Source organism: Apodemus sylvaticus, chromosome 2 (genome assembly GCF_947179515.1).
Source record: "Apodemus sylvaticus chromosome 2, mApoSyl1.1, whole genome shotgun sequence".
Lineage (NCBI taxonomy): Eukaryota > Metazoa > Chordata > Mammalia > Rodentia > Muridae > Apodemus > Apodemus sylvaticus.
In genome coordinates, this window is record NC_067473.1 from 183,136,471 (window position 1) to 183,154,918 (window position 18,448).

The window sequence follows — 18,448 nt, forward strand, 5'->3', positions numbered from 1 at the left end:
AGCTAAATGGTTATGCCTCTTTGGGCCAAGTAGGAGCTCTTGCGAGCTGAGGCTTCAAGAGAAAGTTGGCAGGACAGCGCAGTGAAGACCAGAGCCAGGCCAGCCCGGGGAAGGCAAGAGGCAGCCCAAATCACCATGGGCAAAGAGCTGTGGTAAATCCAGGTCGAATCAAAGCCATTTTCAGAATCTGAATTAAAGACTGGCTGGTGGAGTCCAAGGCAGTCCTAGTGAGGCAGGAGGCAGTGATTCCGTTCCAAAAGTGTTGATCTAGAGAGAAGCTGGACCCGTAATCTCTGTGTGGGAATAGAAAAGTCCAGGCTTAAAAAGGTGGTGGGCCCTGGCCAAAAATAAGCTGCAGTTCTGGACACCGCATCCCTGATAGAGAAGAGCTGCACCCGAGTGGAAATCCTGTCTGTGAGCACGGAAGGGCCTGCCCGTGAAGGGCCGGGGAGAAAGCTCTCATCAACCAGTCCAGGGATTTGTCCAGGAGATGCCAGATGCTGGATTTTGGCCTCAAAGCTAATTCCATGCTCAGGATTATCAACTGTTCCTTTCCTGTGAGCCTGTTTCCAATGAGTGGAAACTCTGTTTCTAAGAGAGTGCACGGGAACCTGCAAGCCAGGGCTGCAACCCTTGGCACATGTTCTGTGAGAACAAAGGCATGGAGCCAGCAGGTGCCGTATTAAAGGGAGCCACCTTGTTGGAACCCGGCTGTGATTGCAGGTCTGTCGGTCTGAATGGAAATGACCCCCTTAGGTTCATGGGGAATGGTACGATTAGGAGGTGTGGCCTTGTTGGAGTAGGTGTGGACTTGGTGCCTCACTGGGGATGAGCCTTGAAGTTTTCAGATGCTCAAGCTAGGCCCAGTGTCTCTCTCTTCCTGCTGCCTGAAGATCCAAATGTAGGACTCTTTCTCCAGCTCCTTGTCTGCCCGCACAGCGCCATGCTTCCTGCCGTGACGATGTCAAAGACCTCTGCGCTGTCAGCCAGCCCCAGTTAAATGTTTGCCTTTATAAGGGTTGCTGTGGTCATGGTGTCTCTTCGCAGCAATAAAAACCCTAACCAAGACAGAAGAATTTTGTTCAGGGGGGATAGAAAACTGAATTAGACAAGTTCTTTTCAGAAATTACTAGTCTAATGGGAGAGACGAAGAGTAACATAACTAATTAGCAATGCACAGTCGTGGCTAACCCAAAACACCAGAAATGGAGTATTAATGGAAGGGAATATAGAAATAAGATTACCTGCAGACTTTGCAAGCTCAGTCCAGACAGTTAAATAGATCAGCGAGAAGGAACAGGAAAGGGAGGAAATGTGGCTCATTTGGTAGAGTCCTTCCCTAGCTCCTGAGTGTAACACACACAAGGTGTGATGGTTCACACCTGCAATCCTAGCACTTGGGAGGGAGGAGGCAGGAAGATCAGAATTGTAAGGTCACCATCAGCCATGTTCACATGTGAGGTCAGGTTGGACTGCATGAGACTATATCTTAAAACAGCAAAAGTTTGTTAAGAAGGGGCAGGATTCAGAGATGGTTCAGTAGTCAAGAGCACTGACTGCTCTTGCAGAAGACCCGTGTTCAGTTCCTAGCACCTGGACGGGAGCTGACAGCCAGTCACTACAGTTCCTGGGGATGGGATGCTCTCTTCTGGCCTCCATAGTCACTGCATGCACATAGTGCATATGCTTACATTCAGACAAAAGACCCATATGCTTAGAATGTTTATATATATATACACATACATACATATGTACATATATACATACTTACATATGTGCACATATATACACACACGTATGTGTTTGTACGTGCATTTACACACATGTGTGTACATACATACATATGTATGTACATGCATGCATACTTACATACATATACATCTATGCACATATATACATACATATATACACATACATATATACACATACATAATACACACATACATACAAAAGTGAGTAACTGGGCAGTACTAAGAATGGTACATCCAAACGTTGATGATACCCTCTTCTGGCCTCCTAAGTTGAGCCTGAAAGAAACAGCACAGTGAACGTGGAGTTGAACCTGGGCCTTACACTATGTGAATGCTGCAGGTTTCAGAGGAACCACAATGGTCCCTGTGTAGTGTCCTTAGTTAAGCCATGAGATGAGCTTTTATCATGAAGGTGGATGGTCACTTGATAATGTCCTCCTATACCCCCCACACACAATTACATACACATATGCACAGGCACAGACACACACAGGTACACATACAAATACACACATACACACACACAGGCACACACACATACAGGCACAGGCATGCACAGACACACAGACACACATACACTCACACACACATACACAGGCACAAATATAGCTCAGGCACACACACAGAGACACAGGCGCACACACACACACACACACACACATATGGGCACAGACACACATACATACACAGACACCAAAACCTTTCCACCCAATGTTTAAATATTTCTGGATACATATACCTTATTAAGGCATGTTATTCGAGACAGAAAAACTAACAATTTCAGGAGCTTTTTGTAACCCAGCCCTCAAAACTACTTCCCTCCCAGATGCTTGAGCATGCTTGTATGACAGCATCATCCCTCTTCAGAGGGCAGAACAACAGTAAGGGCTTTAGAACTCCTATTTCTCTTAGGTACTGTCTGATATTAGTAAACTAGCTGAGGTACCTTAGCTGATTAACAGTGTTCTGAACTGGTAGACATGGATCAAGAGGAGAAAATACTCCACGTATGTTCCTTTCCGAGGGAAAAATCAGCACAGGTGACAATGTCATTGGTCACTGGATCAGCCTTGGTTCCGAAGGAGGGTTGGAAGGTTTAGACACCACGCTTAAGGAATTCGATTAGCTCCTGACTTGGGACAGACAGGACCTTTTGGGACAGCCCCTGCTCCAGTTGTTAGGGACCCACATGAAGACCAAGCTGTACACCTGCCACTTATGTGCGGGGAGGCCTAGATTCAACCCGTGTGTATTTTTTTGGGCTGGTAGTTCAGTCTCTGAGAGCCCCAAGGGTACAGGTTAGTTGACTCTGTTGCTCTTCTGTGGAGTTTCTATCCCCTTTGGAGCTCACAGTCTGTCCTCGTATCCTTCCATAAGAGTCCCCGATCTCCATCCTCCTGGTAGTCCATGTCCACCAGCCTAGGGTTATACTGCCCACAGTGGACTGGGCACACCTAGGTGTATTAGCATTTTTTAAATGACCCATAGATGCATCCAAAGGCCAATCTTGGATTCCAGTCAATACTTCAATCAAGGCACCCTCTTCCCAGGGGTCAAGACCACAGCTGAAGTTAACTATAAAACAAGCCACCATCAAATGAACCATCAAGTGGGGAACCTGACAATCAGGAAATGTGATGCTGTTGTCTTGAGTCGGTGACCTGCAGTGGACACCAAGCAGGTTGGAAATCTCAGAAGGAATTTCTGTTACAACCTAAAGGCCAAGTTCCTAGGAAACCTGGCTGTGTCGCCCTTGGGACCTCAACTGATGGGCTGGTGTCTGACAGAGGGCCAGCTCCTCTGTTCTCAGAGCTCACTGATTCAAACAGCCGTCACATCTGGAAGATGCTGCCACCTCTCTGATATCACAGCCGCATAGACACACAGATGGCCCACCATGGTCCCACTCACGCAGAACGCAAAACCTGACTCCTCCAGCTGTTTCCCACTCTGATTTCTATCTCTGCTGCTCACTGATTAAGGAACGAACTCAACCACAGGGTCAGCCAATGTCTCTTGGCCATTCTCTTTAATATCATCCATCTGCATGTTAGGCTGTTTCCTTCAATCTCACAAGATGCCAGAGATTAGAGCATGAATCACCTGTTTCCCACGGTGGAGGAATCATTAATGAGAAATATTCACTATGTTATAGTACTACCCTTAAATAAACTCAATTTAGCCTTTTTAAAAATAGTTCAGCTTGGAAAATCAGTGGCTGGAACAGTCAGCACAAATCTAAGAATGGAGCAGAAAGGGACTAGAGAGGTGGCTCAGTGGTCAGCACCCCTGATGCTCTTGCAGAGGACCCTGGTGCAGTTCTAAACACGTAAACGGCTGCTCACAACCATCAGCAGTAACTCAGGGTGAGACGATCCAATACACTCTCCCAGCCTGTGAGCCCCGCAAGCACACGGTGCAGACATGCGTATAAGCAAAACACCCAGACACACAAAATGAAAATAAGTATTTAAAAAATGAAAACTTGGAAAGTTTTTTTAATTATTGCATTTTCAAAACCTCCAGTAGCTCCATGACTTTGGGGGAGAATAGCCATGGGTTTTCTAGACATAGCTAGAAAGCGAAGCAGCGGCTGCTTTACTGATGAACATCTATTCCAACCCAATCACGAGTTTCCCGGCTTCAGGATGCCAATTTGCCTCTTGTCAATGCTCTAAATGGAATCAGGCTGTACAAGTGACAGAAGGCAGAGGTCACATGTCTTACATGGAACCAGACCCTTGATTAGAATATGCTTAAAATCATGTTGGATCAGCCTTGTAGAAAGATCATTACAAAAACTGGAGGCCCCCTTCTTGTTCTCTGTGCCTCCTACTAAGTGCCTCTTACTAACACCAAGAGACACTTTGAGCCCCAGAGGAGACATCTCATTTGTCACATCAGCTTCTGCAAATATGTCACCACCCTCAGAAATGTCAGGTCTCCCTTTGTCATTGCTGTGGGAGTGCAGGATTGACTTGCTCAGAAGGACAATGACCTTCCCAGCACCATCTGCTGCTTCCTGCTCCTCTGTTCTCCAGCCAATGCAGGGGACATGGGGGGCTAAACCCAGGGCCTTGTAGCCAGGTGTTCTACCACTAGGCTGCATCCCCAACATGTAATGTAACTCTGTCAGAGATCTTAGCAGGGGCCAAGGTCATCACAGGATGACAATGTGCAGAGAGGTCACTGAACACACACATGTCTAGGTGCAATTTTTCAATTTATAGCAACTATTTAAAGAAAAGTTTTGTGTTTTTTCTATACTTACATTATTTTAAATAAACCAAAGAAATGCATATGTGGAGCTGGAGAGATGGCTCAGGGATTAAGAGCATTGGTTCCTCATCCAGAGGACCTGAGTTCGACTCCCAGCACCAACACGGCAGCTCACACCAGTCAAATTTCTAGTCCTAGGAGTCCCAACACCTTTTTCTGGCCTCCATGGGTGTCAGGCACACACACATGGGGCACAGATACGCATACAGGGCATCAGGTACATGCATTGTACATAGTCACACATGCACGAAAAACACCCGTGCACATAAAATTCCCTAAGTGTGTATGTGATAGGCAATAGGCACATTTGGACAAGTGTTTATGAGCAGCCAGACGGCTGCAGGCAGCTCCATGGTGGGGAGAACTCTGGGATGCTTGTCTATCCTGGCACATCAGTAAGCAGAGAAATGGGACAGATGCCTTCACTCCCTTTCTGGGTCCAAGAGCCCAGCCCGTGAGACGTTGCCACCAGACTCAGGGCAGGCACTCTCCCTTCAGAGTTTTCTCTAAAAGAGCCTCAGGCACGCGAGCTGATGCTTGAAACTGACCATTGCAGCAGCCCACCTTCCTGCGCAACCCTGAGAGACAGGAGCAGAACACTGCAGAGGAGGGAGGGGTCGCTTTAACGAGGTTGCTTTAAGAGGTTGCCTGTGCTGGGAGTGGTGAGAGCATTCTGTGGCAGAGGTCAGAGGAAAACTTGTGTGAATCAGTCTGTCCTTCAACCAGGTCAGTTCTGGAGATGGAACTGTAGGTCATCAGACTGGGTAGCTGACATCTTTCCACCCCCCCACCCCCAGCCCAGCCCAGCCATCTTACCAGCCCGGAATGATTTTTAAATGCCCATTTCATTTCTTGCTCAAACATTTGAGAGAGAGAGAGAGAGACATCTAAACTCTCTGGTTGTATAGTTTCGGGTCTCTGGTCCCGAAATCCTCACCTTCTTGTTGCTGTTGTGGTTTAAAGGCATACATGCCATTTAATACAGTTGCTGACCAAAAACTGCTGACCAGACACAATAAAAAACGGCAATAAGGTACCACAGCCTCACACACGCAGCCTTTCCGGTTTCACGACACTAGACGAATGGTGTGCTTTCAGTTGTTTTATTGGCAACAGAAAGGTGTACATGACCTGAAGAACCTGCCAGCAGTGAAGGATTTGTCTATTGCCAGCGAACCCCACCACCGTGGGTCCTTAACACAAACAGTGCAAAGCAAGGAAGCCTTGTGGTGCAAGGAAGCCACTTCCCACGCTTGATTGTGCTTCTATGAACCCTTGGGAGGATGAGGTAGTTTCCTCTTCCCAGAGAACTCCCACGCCAGTCTCCTTGCTCTGAAATTCTCTAAAGCCCTCCAAGACCTTGCAAGCATCTTCTCTGAAAGCCAGGCCTGGACACAGCATCTTTCTGTCTACTTAAAGACCAAGGAAGCAGGGCCTTGCAGTGACGTGGCTTTACCCAATGCTGATGCAGGAGGATTGGCTGTCGTTCAGCTGACTCTGATCCCACCCGAAACCTCTGATGTTGAAACTTACAGTACTTCTGTGTTCTCAGCCACCAAGTCAAAGGGCACACAGATCCTACACCTGTGAGGCTCAGGCTTCCTGTGCCGCAGCTGTAGACATGCTGTTGGGAGCAGTCCTCACTGGGCATCATCAGAGAAGTTCTGCAGGTGTGCGAGTGTGTGCAAACTGACAAGTTTAACCTTGAGACCATCTTGCTACACTACTGAGACTGAAGGTTGAGTTCGCAGCCTCCGGATTCATGTGTTTGGAGTTCATTAATTATGTTAGAAAGAGGGTATCTGTCTGTAGTTCAGGTTATACTAGAACTCAGCCTGTAGCTCAGGCTGGCCTAAGACTCACAGCAATCCTCCTGACTCATCTGCCCACGTGCTAGTGATTCAGCCCACTAGCTTTTGGGGACCTGATTTTAATCTGTGGAGAAATGAAAGAAGCCGGATCGGTGTTACTGGGAAAGGTGCCAGAGCCTGGGGTCTGAAGAGAAATCTCCATCTCATCCCCACCCTTAGGAAGAGTTCCACACCCTTATGAAGCCAGCCGGAGGGAAGAGCCACATGGCACACATCTTAGTTGTAAGCTACATAATTTTCAAATCTGTTGCCCTTCACCAAGAAATGGGGCCAGTTGTGTCCAGTTCTCCTGAGAAAGGAAAAAGTAGACTGTATATCGCTAATTATTTGGCTTTAGGGCTTTCTGACTCCGAGAATACTATGACTGAAGACTAGATACAACAGAGCTTACACGTTGTTACCAGACTGGACATTAGCAGTAAAGGGCCTCCATGCAACACGACTTTCAGATTATAAACTCAAAGTTTAATTCTAGCATCTGGCAGGACGGGCCACTGGGCTGGCTCCCTGTCAATGCTAACTGTACTTGGCAGCAATTTGAAGGCTGAAGGTCCCAGGTCGTGGCAGAAGACGACCACTGGAAAGAACATGAAAATAGTTTGCGCCCCAAGATAGACTGTTCCTCTCTCTTCACCACCTCCATTTGTCCTTCTCTTGTTTTCATTGAGGGACAGGTGCCCTGGGTCTTCACCACATGGCCATGCAGATGTCTGTCGGTGGCCTAGACTTTAACTCACTCCCAGTCGCCAGTTTACATCAGCTCTTGGGATCACAGTACACAGCACGAACTGAGCATTGTACCACTGGTTTGAAAGTTCCTACATCGGACCCAACATAGTGTGAAAAGGACATCTTCAGGCACGTGAAACCTCAAAACTCGCACACAGCAGTTCTAAAGCACTGCTTGTCTCTACGATGAGTTTAATTTAATGCTTTCCTTTTTATTCTCTCTGAAAAAGAGCCTGGATGTCCCTGTGCAGCCCTGTCTGACTAGCCCAGGTCTCATGTAGTACAGGCTGGCCTCAGAGTCAGAGATCCCCCTGTGTCTGCCTCCTAAGTGCTGGGATTAAAGGTGAGGCCAAAATCTCAAGTTCTTGTCAATTGTTAGAGCAAGTATGATCCACTGTTGACCTCATGGAATTATTACCCACAATGCTACCACCGCCTTCCACAGCTCCACCATCAAGCTCTCCAAATTACACAGCCGAGAAGGCTTTTACTGTGGAACACGCTAATAAAGAAAGGTTCTTGATTCTACCCGGGCCTTTGAAGGAAGCTCTAACAAGAACAAGAAGAGGAGGAGGAGGAGGAAGAGGAGGAGGAAGAGGAGAAAGAGGAGGAGAAGGAGGAAGAGGAGGAAAAGGAGGAAGAGGAGGAAGAGGAGGAGAAGGAGGAAGAGGAGGAGGAGGAGGAAGAGGAGAAGGAGGAAGAGGAGGAAGAGGAAAAGGAGGAGGAAGAAAGCCTCTTTGTAATATCTTAAATGGCTTTTGTTTCTGTATTCAAATCCTCAAACTGAAATTGGACCTGGTGCCTGAGGCAGAAAAAGTGAGAATCTAAGGCCAGCCTAGGTTATTATAGAGTCTGCACATTTGGTCATCAAACGTGAGATGATATAACCAAATAAAAAGTAAAGAGAGAGACGCAGCCTGGTGGCAGTCCTTACCTAACATGCCGGAGGTATGTTCAATTCCAGCACCAAGGAAACAAAAACCTTCAGCTGAAAACCAAGGCATGTGAACGGTTCTCCAGTGGCACAGCTCCTGCCCCTCGCAGCTGTGAGCTCCAACAGCCCCACCCAGCAGCTAACGCAGCAGACATGTCCCTATAGCATCATTCCCTTTGCTTCTTTCCAATTAATCCTGCTTTCAGTTTACTGAGATGAACAAAGATGCAGACATGGGTGTCATGTTAGATGCAGCTGACAATCCAGTACTGCTTCAGAAGGTTACAAATATAAGTGTAGATGACAGACCTCTACACAGGCGCATGAGCAGACCTCTACACAGACGCGAGCATGAGCAGACCTCGCTTCTAACCTCCGAAGCAGCAGAAAAGAACAAAAGCAGCAAGGATTTCCTTATAAAGACTGAGATGAACTGCGATGGCTGAGAGCTGTGCTCTCTCTGGTCCTCCCAGGTATCTATTAAACATCACTTTTCTGTCTAAAGTTAGTTCAAGTTATCAGCCCGCACTCTCTGTGAGGTCATCTGTTTATTTCTCTGTGAACGTCCTATCCCATCGCTGGCTGAGTGAGATGCACATGTGGGTCTCAACCAGTGTGGACCAAACGAACACTAATCCTCCTCACGGCCTCTGTCCAGTAACATAGAATATGAAAAATCTGAAAACCTTTACCTCTTTGGCGACAGAGATATGTGGAACCTAGAAGGCTGAACAAATTCTACCTGTGACCACAAAAAAAAAAAAGTGACAGTGACTACCCCATGTGCATGACATGGCTCCTAGGCACCACTGTTTGCAACTACAACGTCGGCATACTCATAAGAAACCCACTTAGCAAGAAAGGGTTCATCGACCTTATTTGGGTCTGGAAGTGAAACACAGCATTTCTCACAGTCCTTGGGTTTGATGTGACCAATGGTATTATTGCTCTAAATGGTTTAGAAAGTACCATCCAATGGAAACCCGCAGCTGTTGTCTTCTGCGAGGCTTTCTGCCTCGGTCACAAATTTTAAACTGAACAGCATAATTTTATAAGGACAGAGGACTCTGTAGAATACAACAGAGCCAGGAAGGTAAAGAAAAAGGTTTCACAGATAGCTTTATATTTGAATTAATTCCCTTAAAGTGAAAGTGCCAAACTGAAACAAAGTCTTTCCTACCCCTTTGTCTAGCCTATGCTCAAAGCTGTCTCCAGGAGCCCAGGACTGCTCAGCACCCACAAGACAATGTCTTTAGCTACATTATTACCAAGCAACGGGTAACAAAATGATACAGTGAGGATTGTATTCCAGCGTGACTGAGAAAGGTTCTCTACCTTTTTACAGAGCTTCTCAGAGCAGACACTACATCACCACAGAGCTTGTTTCTCTTCTTGTAAGAAGATGACTTTATACACAGGTGGTGAGTGCAGAGTATGTCTGTGCATCACATGCACGCAGCTCCCCCTAAAGGTCAGAAGAGGTGTCAAATACTCTGGAACTGGAATTAAGAGCTGCTAGGTGGGTTCATGGAAGTGAACTCCAGGGTGGCTACCAGAGCTCTTACCACTGAGCCGTCCTCTCCCAAGCCCCTCTAAAGTTTGTCTCTTACATCAGGAAAAAGCACAGCTCCCTGACAAATCTTCTCAGTCACCTCCTCTTTGAATTTTTTTTTCAAACAGAAATCATTCATTTATTCATTCTTTAGCACCCTTAGTAGAATCCTCCATAAGTGACTCTGACAACCGCATTGTATCAGCAAACCACATTAGCCAAGGCTCAGGTCTGCTCTACACCTAAACTCCTGGGTTTTCCGTGTTTTGAGGAAATATGAATTGTTCGTGAAAAGATGAAGCTATATAAAATAAGAGAATCACTGTGAGCTCCCAGTCCTGTTTAGTCCCGTTTATACCCACTCGAATGTGACCCGCCGAATCTCATCTGATCAACCCAATTAAACATTAAATAGTTGCATTGAATCATGCAACTATCAGCAAAAATATTAACTTGTTGATTGTGCCTGGCAGATTAGCTTTACATATCTAATGCTCTACTGTCTTGTGCCTTAAATGAGAAGTGTTGGCATCGTGAGTCTTAGAACGGGTTGAAGGATGCCTGGTTACAATTCCAACCCTCTTGCTGCATTACGCCCCTGCAATTAAACAAATAATGAACAGGGAGAAAGAACTACAGTCGTTCCTTCGATGCCCACCAAGAAGTCATTGCAAAGGTCAGTTTCGTATTCTGATACTTCAATAAGGATGGCAGACCATGCTCTGTATCAGGCCTCCGGTTTTTAAAAAGCATGTGCCCTTCCTCCTTCCTTCCTTCCTTCCTTCCTTCCTTCCTTCCTTCCTTCCTTCCTTTCTTCCTTCCTTCCTTCCTTCCTTCCTTCCTTCCTTCCTTCCTTCCTTCTGTTTTGACTGAGCCTTAACAGGTTTTAGCTGTCATAACATACTTGAGGTCATAACCTATGCTCCCCACCATCACATGGGCCACTCCGATTTAAAACTGTAAAGTCTTAGGTGGACTGGGCAGACAAGGCACCTACTTCCCTTCTCCCGGGCCTCAGCTTGGTCAGTCTGCGCTACTTGACAGTTACTACACCTGCTAGTCTATCCTAGACCTAAGATGGTCAGTGGGTGCAAAAAAGCCAAAAGGCATCTCAGGACGCTGCTACCTCGTGAGCACCTGCAGGAAGGGTCCTAATCAGGCAAGGGTGGAGGACTGCTCGAGGATATCCTCGCCCAAGACTTTAATCAACAACAAAAAGGCCCCTCGGGCATATTTTACCATCAGTCATGACCTTCTCCAATTTTTTACTGTTTCTGTCTAAAAACCAGATAGCTAAATATCTGGAATGGAACTAAAGTGCTGTGTGTGGTTGTTAAATGTCTTAAGGACTGTCTCTAGGAGTCTTTATAACGCCCTCCACCCGGGGACTCTGAAGAGACCCACGTTCCATCAGTAAGCTGAAAACTACTGAAACCAGGAAACCAAAGACCATGGCTGAGAGGAGACCTTCCGAGGGTGACTGCTTTGTATCAAGACCCAACTTTCTCCTGGATAAACTGGGCTATGAGAAAACTTTTCACTCACAGTTCCTAACCAAAGAGACCACGGTCTGCAATTAGTGCCTGTTACTAGCCAGGAATGCTCACTCAAGAGAAAAGTTCAAAGTGTAGATTAAGATCCAAATCCAGAGTTTATCTCCCGACCTGCCCCTTTATTTGGCATTTAACACTTAATGTAGAGCATCTGTCATTTCCATGTGGCTGGTACTCATCTTTCCAGGACAATCCTTCAATTCCAAGATAATCTGAAAACATAAGACAGTTCTTCCAACTGACCATGCTGCCTGGAGGACTCCATGGACAAGATCTGCAGCCTGAGGTAAATACTGCTACATGCTGCCCATATCAGGCATGGCTTCCAAAAGGGTTTCAGCATGGAGAGACAGAAAGTACACTTCTATGTTCATTCTTATAGTAAACATGTACTGAAAATACCTACTATGTGCTGGGCTTTGAGGATGCAAAGATCTAGAAGGCACAGGACCCCTAGTCTCATAGCAGCACAGTGAGCAGCCAGTTATTGTGACGTAAAAAGGACAGTGTGGACAACGGCCTCAGACACCTTCAGTGAGATTAGTGCAGACTACGATAACAAGAGGGGACAGAGCCACCTGTGCACCTTTATGTGGACTCAGGGACCTACAGAAGCATGGAGAAAAGAAATCCAGGTAACCAAACTTTTGATTAAAAGACTAAAGCAAAAAAAAAAAAAAAAAAAAGAAAGAAAGAAAAAAAAAAAAAAGACTAAAGTCAAGGCAGGGCACCTGTCAATCACCCCAGCATCCAGAAGGCTGAGTGGGACAGGGAGGCTGCTCTGTGTCTGAGACCAACCCTGGACGGGCATTGGGCAGTACCAGGCCAGTAGGACTACGGGAGCCCCAATTAGAAATAAACAAATAAACAAAAACAAACAACCAAAACAAACAAACAAAAAAAAAACTAAAAGAACCTCACCAGCAAAAGTGACAAAGAGTGCCTCTCTGGGGTGCCCATGAGTCAGGGAAGGCCACCTGTGACATTTCCCCAGCAGCCCTTCCAACACAGACACCTCACTGGCTGGGAAACCCATTCTCCTACTAAGGATCTGGTACAGGGTGAGGGGAGACATTATTCATTAATATCTTTCCTAGGAAAGGTACAGTTATCAATTACTATCATGTTTACAGGTGACATGTAACACTGGCAATTTTCTCGTTTGGTAACACGTGAACAACGCAACTACAATGTGCAAAGCTAGTCACAGGTGGTCCCAGCTGGAGGACAGGAGTCGGTCTTCTGTGGCACCCCGTCACCGATGCCCTGAGCTCTGCCATCAGGGTAACTCGATTGTCCAGTTGCTCTCGACCTTGCCATACTGAAACAAAAGCACAGACACATGTTTCAGTCTAAAGGCGAGAAGCTCAGCAAACCCTCAGCGTCCATCAGCTGCGGCAGGGGCTCAGCAGCTAAGAGCTCGGGCTGGTCTTCCAGAGGACCTGGCTTCAGTCAGCGCCTGGGTTCAAAAGTCTCTCATTCCAGCTCCGTCGGGTTCAACACCCTCTCTGGCTTTCATGTGCACTAGTGCTTATAAGTGCACACGCCCGACCTCCTTTATTCCCATAGAAACAGAATTAAAAATAAAAGTGAATCTTCTACCAAAAAAAAAAAAAAAAAAAGAATCAAGTGTGTCAGCACATGCCTGTAGTTGGCACGTGGGAGGTGAAGGGATCTATAGGCATTTAAGGCTAGCCTGGGCTGTAAGAGACTATCTTAATCAATCAATAAAATGCTAATCGCCTCAGTATGGACCTGAACTCACTCCTCACGCCCTCTCCCTGATGCCTGAGTCTCGGGCTCCAGCTGTCCCAAGGCAGGCATGCCGGTATTAATATCCTCCTTGTTGGATAACATGGAAGAATTTGATGCTTGCTATGATGTGATGTTTGATGCATCTCTTCAATGGCTCTGGTTTGAAGGCTCTGTCCCCAGGATGGAGCTATCAAATGATAGCAGAACTTAGGGTGTGGCCTTGACCCTTAGCTCACTAGAACCATTGCCTTGAAAAGGACAGTGAACCCCCTAAACTGTGTGGGAACCTGCCACCTGCCAGTCTCAGAGACTGGACTAATGTCCCGTCTCTAAAGCTCTAAAATTGTGAGCTAGACAAGCCTGTTCTCATTATAAAGTTACTAGCTCAAGTATGCTGTTTAATAACATGAAACCTGTCAACGCCATATTGTTTAAGACATTTCCCATCTCTTCCTAGAATATGTAAATACAAAAGAGCAACACGTAATCTGCATCTAAAAAAATTATCTTGGCATCTCATGCCTTCTTTCAATGAAGAAATATTACAGTCTGTATACTCTATCCAAGACCTGTACTAAACCCTGGGGGACATAAAGAGAAATTTAAAACAAAGTAAAACAAAACAACAACAAAAAATAAAACCCAGCACTCAAACAGCTCCACGAGGGGACCAGCGGGACTGATTATTAGAATTGAGCAGTGCAGTTTAGATAGCTCAGGAGGTATTTAAAAGGTTTCCACAGGAGCTGCGCCATATGTGCTCTAGAGGAAAACTCTAAGGTTCAGGGCCAGCCTCGTCTACACTGTGAGACCCTGTCTCAAAAACAAACCCAGTGAAAAAGTTCCTACAGGAATGAATACCAAAGGACAGTCATGACCCTATAATGCAACCAAATACAGGTAATATAATAAGGGTAATATAATGCAACCTCACGGGTAGCCTTGTGAGGTAAAGGGGCTTTTGGAGATGAGGCGACCTGAGAGTGGGAAGTGTAGGGTAGGCAGAAGCAGAAGAGCAGGCAGCATGGCCGGGTTCACCTCCGTTTACATGAGAAGACCCAGGAGTGCCTCTCCCTGTTCATTATTAGAAGAAAAAAAAGGACCAATGTGGATAATTAGCTACACCGGACAAGCACTTATCCTAATATTCAGAAGTACAGAAGTTTATGCATCTAATGTTTCAAAAATCCCCCTGGGTCACGCTGGCACGAGCTTGAGCTTTGATAATTTTTTTTTTTTTTTTGCGTGTCTTTTTTTTTTTTACTCTTGTCTTTAATTTTGTGGAACACTTTGCAGGGAAACATTATGTTTCCATGTAACACCCGAAGAGATCAAATGTCAAACATGATGTAACACCAGGCTTCTTTTCTCCCTTAGTAATTACTAAGATTATTTTTCTTGGAATCAGACAAGCTAGTCGCTTGGCTAACAGCACCAATTTGCCATCTTGTAAGAGGATAATTTGGACACTTGAGGACACAGGCATACAATAATTGAGGGAAAAAGATGTGGTTTTGATTACGGGCGGAAGGCCCTGTTGCTTAACGCGTTGGGGTAGATGAGTGCGTGTGCTCGTGGCCGACTCTGAGTCACCTCCGATCTCCTGTGCCTGCAGTTATGACCTTGGTCTTTGATCAGGATGGGTTCTGAGTGGACCTGGGGGGCTTGTTTGGCTTGTCTTCAAAGACATGCTCTCTCAGGTAGCCGAGGCTGGCCTCAGACTCACAAAATTAGTAATGACTTCAAACTCCCCACCCCTCCCCCACCTCCACCCACCAATGCTGAATTACCAGCATGCACCTGCAACGTGCACTCTCCTAGCCAGACCACCTCCCCAGTCCTGACACTGGATTTACTGTCACCATCACTGAAGCACACAAGAGGGGAATGCTTGCGCTTTCTCAGCTGTTCTATTCCAGGTGTCTTTTTTTTTTTTCTTTTTCCATTGTGTATGTTGTACATGTGTAGGCATGGCTATGTGTGTGGACATGTGCATATATAGATACATATATGGGAACATACATGGAAAGTCCTAAAGTTGACACTCTTCTTCCTTATTTACAGAGACAGGGTCACTCAATCAAGCCCAGAGCTCATTGATGCGGCTGGTTTTACTAGCCAGCCTGCTCTGGGGCTCTCCTGCAGAAGCTAAAATTACCATGTGGGTTGTCAGGCCATGCCACATTTACATAGGATTCAGGGGACCTGGATTCTGGGGTAACAAGCATTTAAGGACGCATCCATCCCCTATCTTCATCTTTTCTATCTCAACCATAAAAAAAAAAAAAAAAGAAAAAACAGGTACCACTACAAAGCCCTGTTGAACCTGAACTCCCTATGTAGACCAGGCTGGCCTTGAACTCTGAGATCCCCTGCCCATACCTCCAAAGTGTTGGGATTAAAGGCGTGCTCCACCTCACCAACTTTCTTATGAAAGCTCTTCACAAAAAAATGTAGCTCACTGGTATAAAAAAATAAATAACTATTCTTTTTCCTTCTTTATTAATTATCTAACTTAGTTTTGGCTTTTTGAGACAGGGTTTCATATAGCCCAGGCTAGCTTGAAAGGTCACTTAGTGGAGGATGGCCTCTGGTCCTCCCAAGCTCCAGTTGTAATGAGATCACAAGTGTGACCAGTAGTCTGGTGTGAGAGGCCGGGGACTGACCCCAAGGCCTTGTGCAAGGACTCCGCCAGCTGAACTCTGCTTCGGCCTGAAAGACTCAAGAGTGGGTGGCTTATTATATAGAAAAAGCAGGTAACAAACTCATGTTTCACTATAGCCACCCTGTTGGGAAATAGAAATAAACGGGTAAATGTTTATATAATATTGAAGTTGTAAACATTCAAACTCAGAATTAACAGCAATTGTATCTAAGTGCTGGGTCCACAGATAAATGTAATTCCTCTCTTTCTTCCCACCCAGTTCTGGGTATTGGGATGTAACCTGACCTTACCACTTGGTAGGTAAAGACAGCACCACCATTTTCCTACCCTGTCTCCTATTTTTAATATATTTTCCATTTTTACAATAACATGTCGTACTCTTGAATCAGAATTTTAAGTATTGAAACTTGCATTTATTCTGGAATGCTAGCTGACCTGATGGCCCCTCATGAGTATCCCTCTCCCCCTCTTCTTTTTTTACTATCTCTCTCCCGCCTTCTGCCATACTTGGCCCTGCTCATTCTGTCAGAAGTACCTTCCTTAACTTTAAATTACTCCCCTTGAATCACACCACTTCATCTCTTCCTTTTGTGGTTCTAGTACACCGAGGACGGAATGCTTTAGCACTAAACGTGGGCTCTCTCACTGGACCACAACCTGAGCCCCAAGGAGATGTCATTTTTCTCTTGTGTATCTGAGTAGTTTGCCTGCATGTATGAATGCGCACCATACATGTGGAGTGCCAAAGGCACACAGCAGAGAACACCAGAACTCCAGGAACCAAAGCTGTGAGCTGATGTGGGGGTGCTGGGACATGAGCCCAGGTCCTCCACAAAAACAGCAAATGCTCTCATCCCCTGAGCCCTGCCCCCAGCTGGCCTCCAACCCCGTGGTGAAAATGGCTACCTGGATATCAGTCAGCTTTCCAAGGATGCGACTCGCAAGCTTGGGGCCATTCTCCATCGTTGGGATGTGCAGCATCTGAGGGAGGAAGGAGAAAGGAGTCTGAGGGTGTGAGGCTCACGTGGTGGTAACAGGAAGACCATGCCTACAACAGGAAGGCAACCCCACCAGACCGAGAGAGGCGCCCGGCATACTGTCAATACATGCTGCCTCCTACCCTGAGTCTTTACTGAGAACTTGAGTAAAAGACAGTCAATCAATGACAACATATTCATTTCCTACCGACTCAACTGAAGGCACAACAGGTTTGAATGCCATTCTTCAGGGTGGTTTAAGGAATTCAGAATGGAAGGGGTCCCCAAAACAGTTAGTAGGCTAACTCAACCCAGGAGTCTAAGAATCCACAGGATGGATAATTGCCTCTACTGAACACTGGCAAGGAACCAGACCTCAAAGATATTGCTCAACAGACGAAAGCAAGAGATTTCAAAGGGGAGAATTAAAGCAAGGCTCTTCTTTTACATAAGGAGTTTCTGAACCTACATCTGGGGCAAGACAGACCTCCATGGGCCACAGCTCCCATGGGAAGGCAGGGTTAAATTCCTAGCTGAGAGATCTCCTGCCGTTGGCTTATGTCTGAGCCATGCCTGTTCATGCCTTGCTGGAGGGCTGGCTTTTGATGCTTTGATATTTAGTAGATAGCGCATCTTCTCAAACACTCTTCTTCTTATGCCTTTTAGTATAATGTGATAATTAGGAACACTTTGGACTTGAGTGCCTCCCTGGAGCATTTAGGAACAGCATTAAAAATAAGTTAACCTTTGTAAGCTTTTCATTTCTAGAATGGAGTAACAATTGGATTTTAGTTACTAAAATGGACAAATAACATACCTAGATAATGCCATAAAATACTCAAACTGGGCCTCTACAATCCTTTCTTCCTCTCTTTGCATTTCTCTATCCCTCCCTGGCATGCATGCCCCCCCTTCCCCATCTCTCTGCCACATCCGTGTAAAACCAGGTAGTTTCCCTACTGAGAAATATCTGCATGTCAAACTACATCAGCAGCCAGCCCTGAAAAGCAAATTCTAAAGTGTTAAGCAAAACATAATAACAAATAATAATAATAATTAATAGTAATGATAATGAATAGTAATAATGATCAGACCAGTCAGCTGAGATTACAATGTTCGATTCATACATCAGGGGAATTTATATCTAACATCTGAAATAGTCTTGTAGGAATAACACCTATCCACCTACAGAATAGCGCCTACCCAGTTAAAGACTGCCTGCATGCCCATAGCATAGCATCTATACATTTAGGGAAAGCCTGTAAAGCAATTCCTATATCTTTACACTCTAAAGACAGAGGCTGACAGACATGCACGAGGACTGGATTTTTTTTTTTTTTCTATGAAAGGGAAAGCCCTCGAACTGGCAAAATAAGGCATCC

General features: G+C 45.8%; 1 protein-coding gene across 3 annotated transcripts in view; it reads right to left on the minus strand.

Moving 5' to 3' along the window:
• Positions 1 to 11,767: 11,767 nt before the first annotated feature.
• The window catches only part of Bcat1 (branched chain amino acid transaminase 1), a 75,024-nt gene continuing 68,343 nt past the window's right edge, over positions 11,768 to 18,448 (minus strand). For all 3 annotated transcript variants that reach the window (XM_052175246.1, XM_052175245.1, XM_052175247.1), the window contains exons 10-11: positions 16,996 to 17,070; positions 11,768 to 12,990 (exon numbers count right to left, since the gene is read on the minus strand). In XM_052175246.1, coding sequence (XP_052031206.1) covers positions 12,949 to 12,990; positions 16,996 to 17,070 — 117 coding nt within the window. In that variant the 3' untranslated portion in view covers positions 11,768 to 12,948. The remainder of the gene's footprint in view (positions 12,991 to 16,995; positions 17,071 to 18,448) is intronic.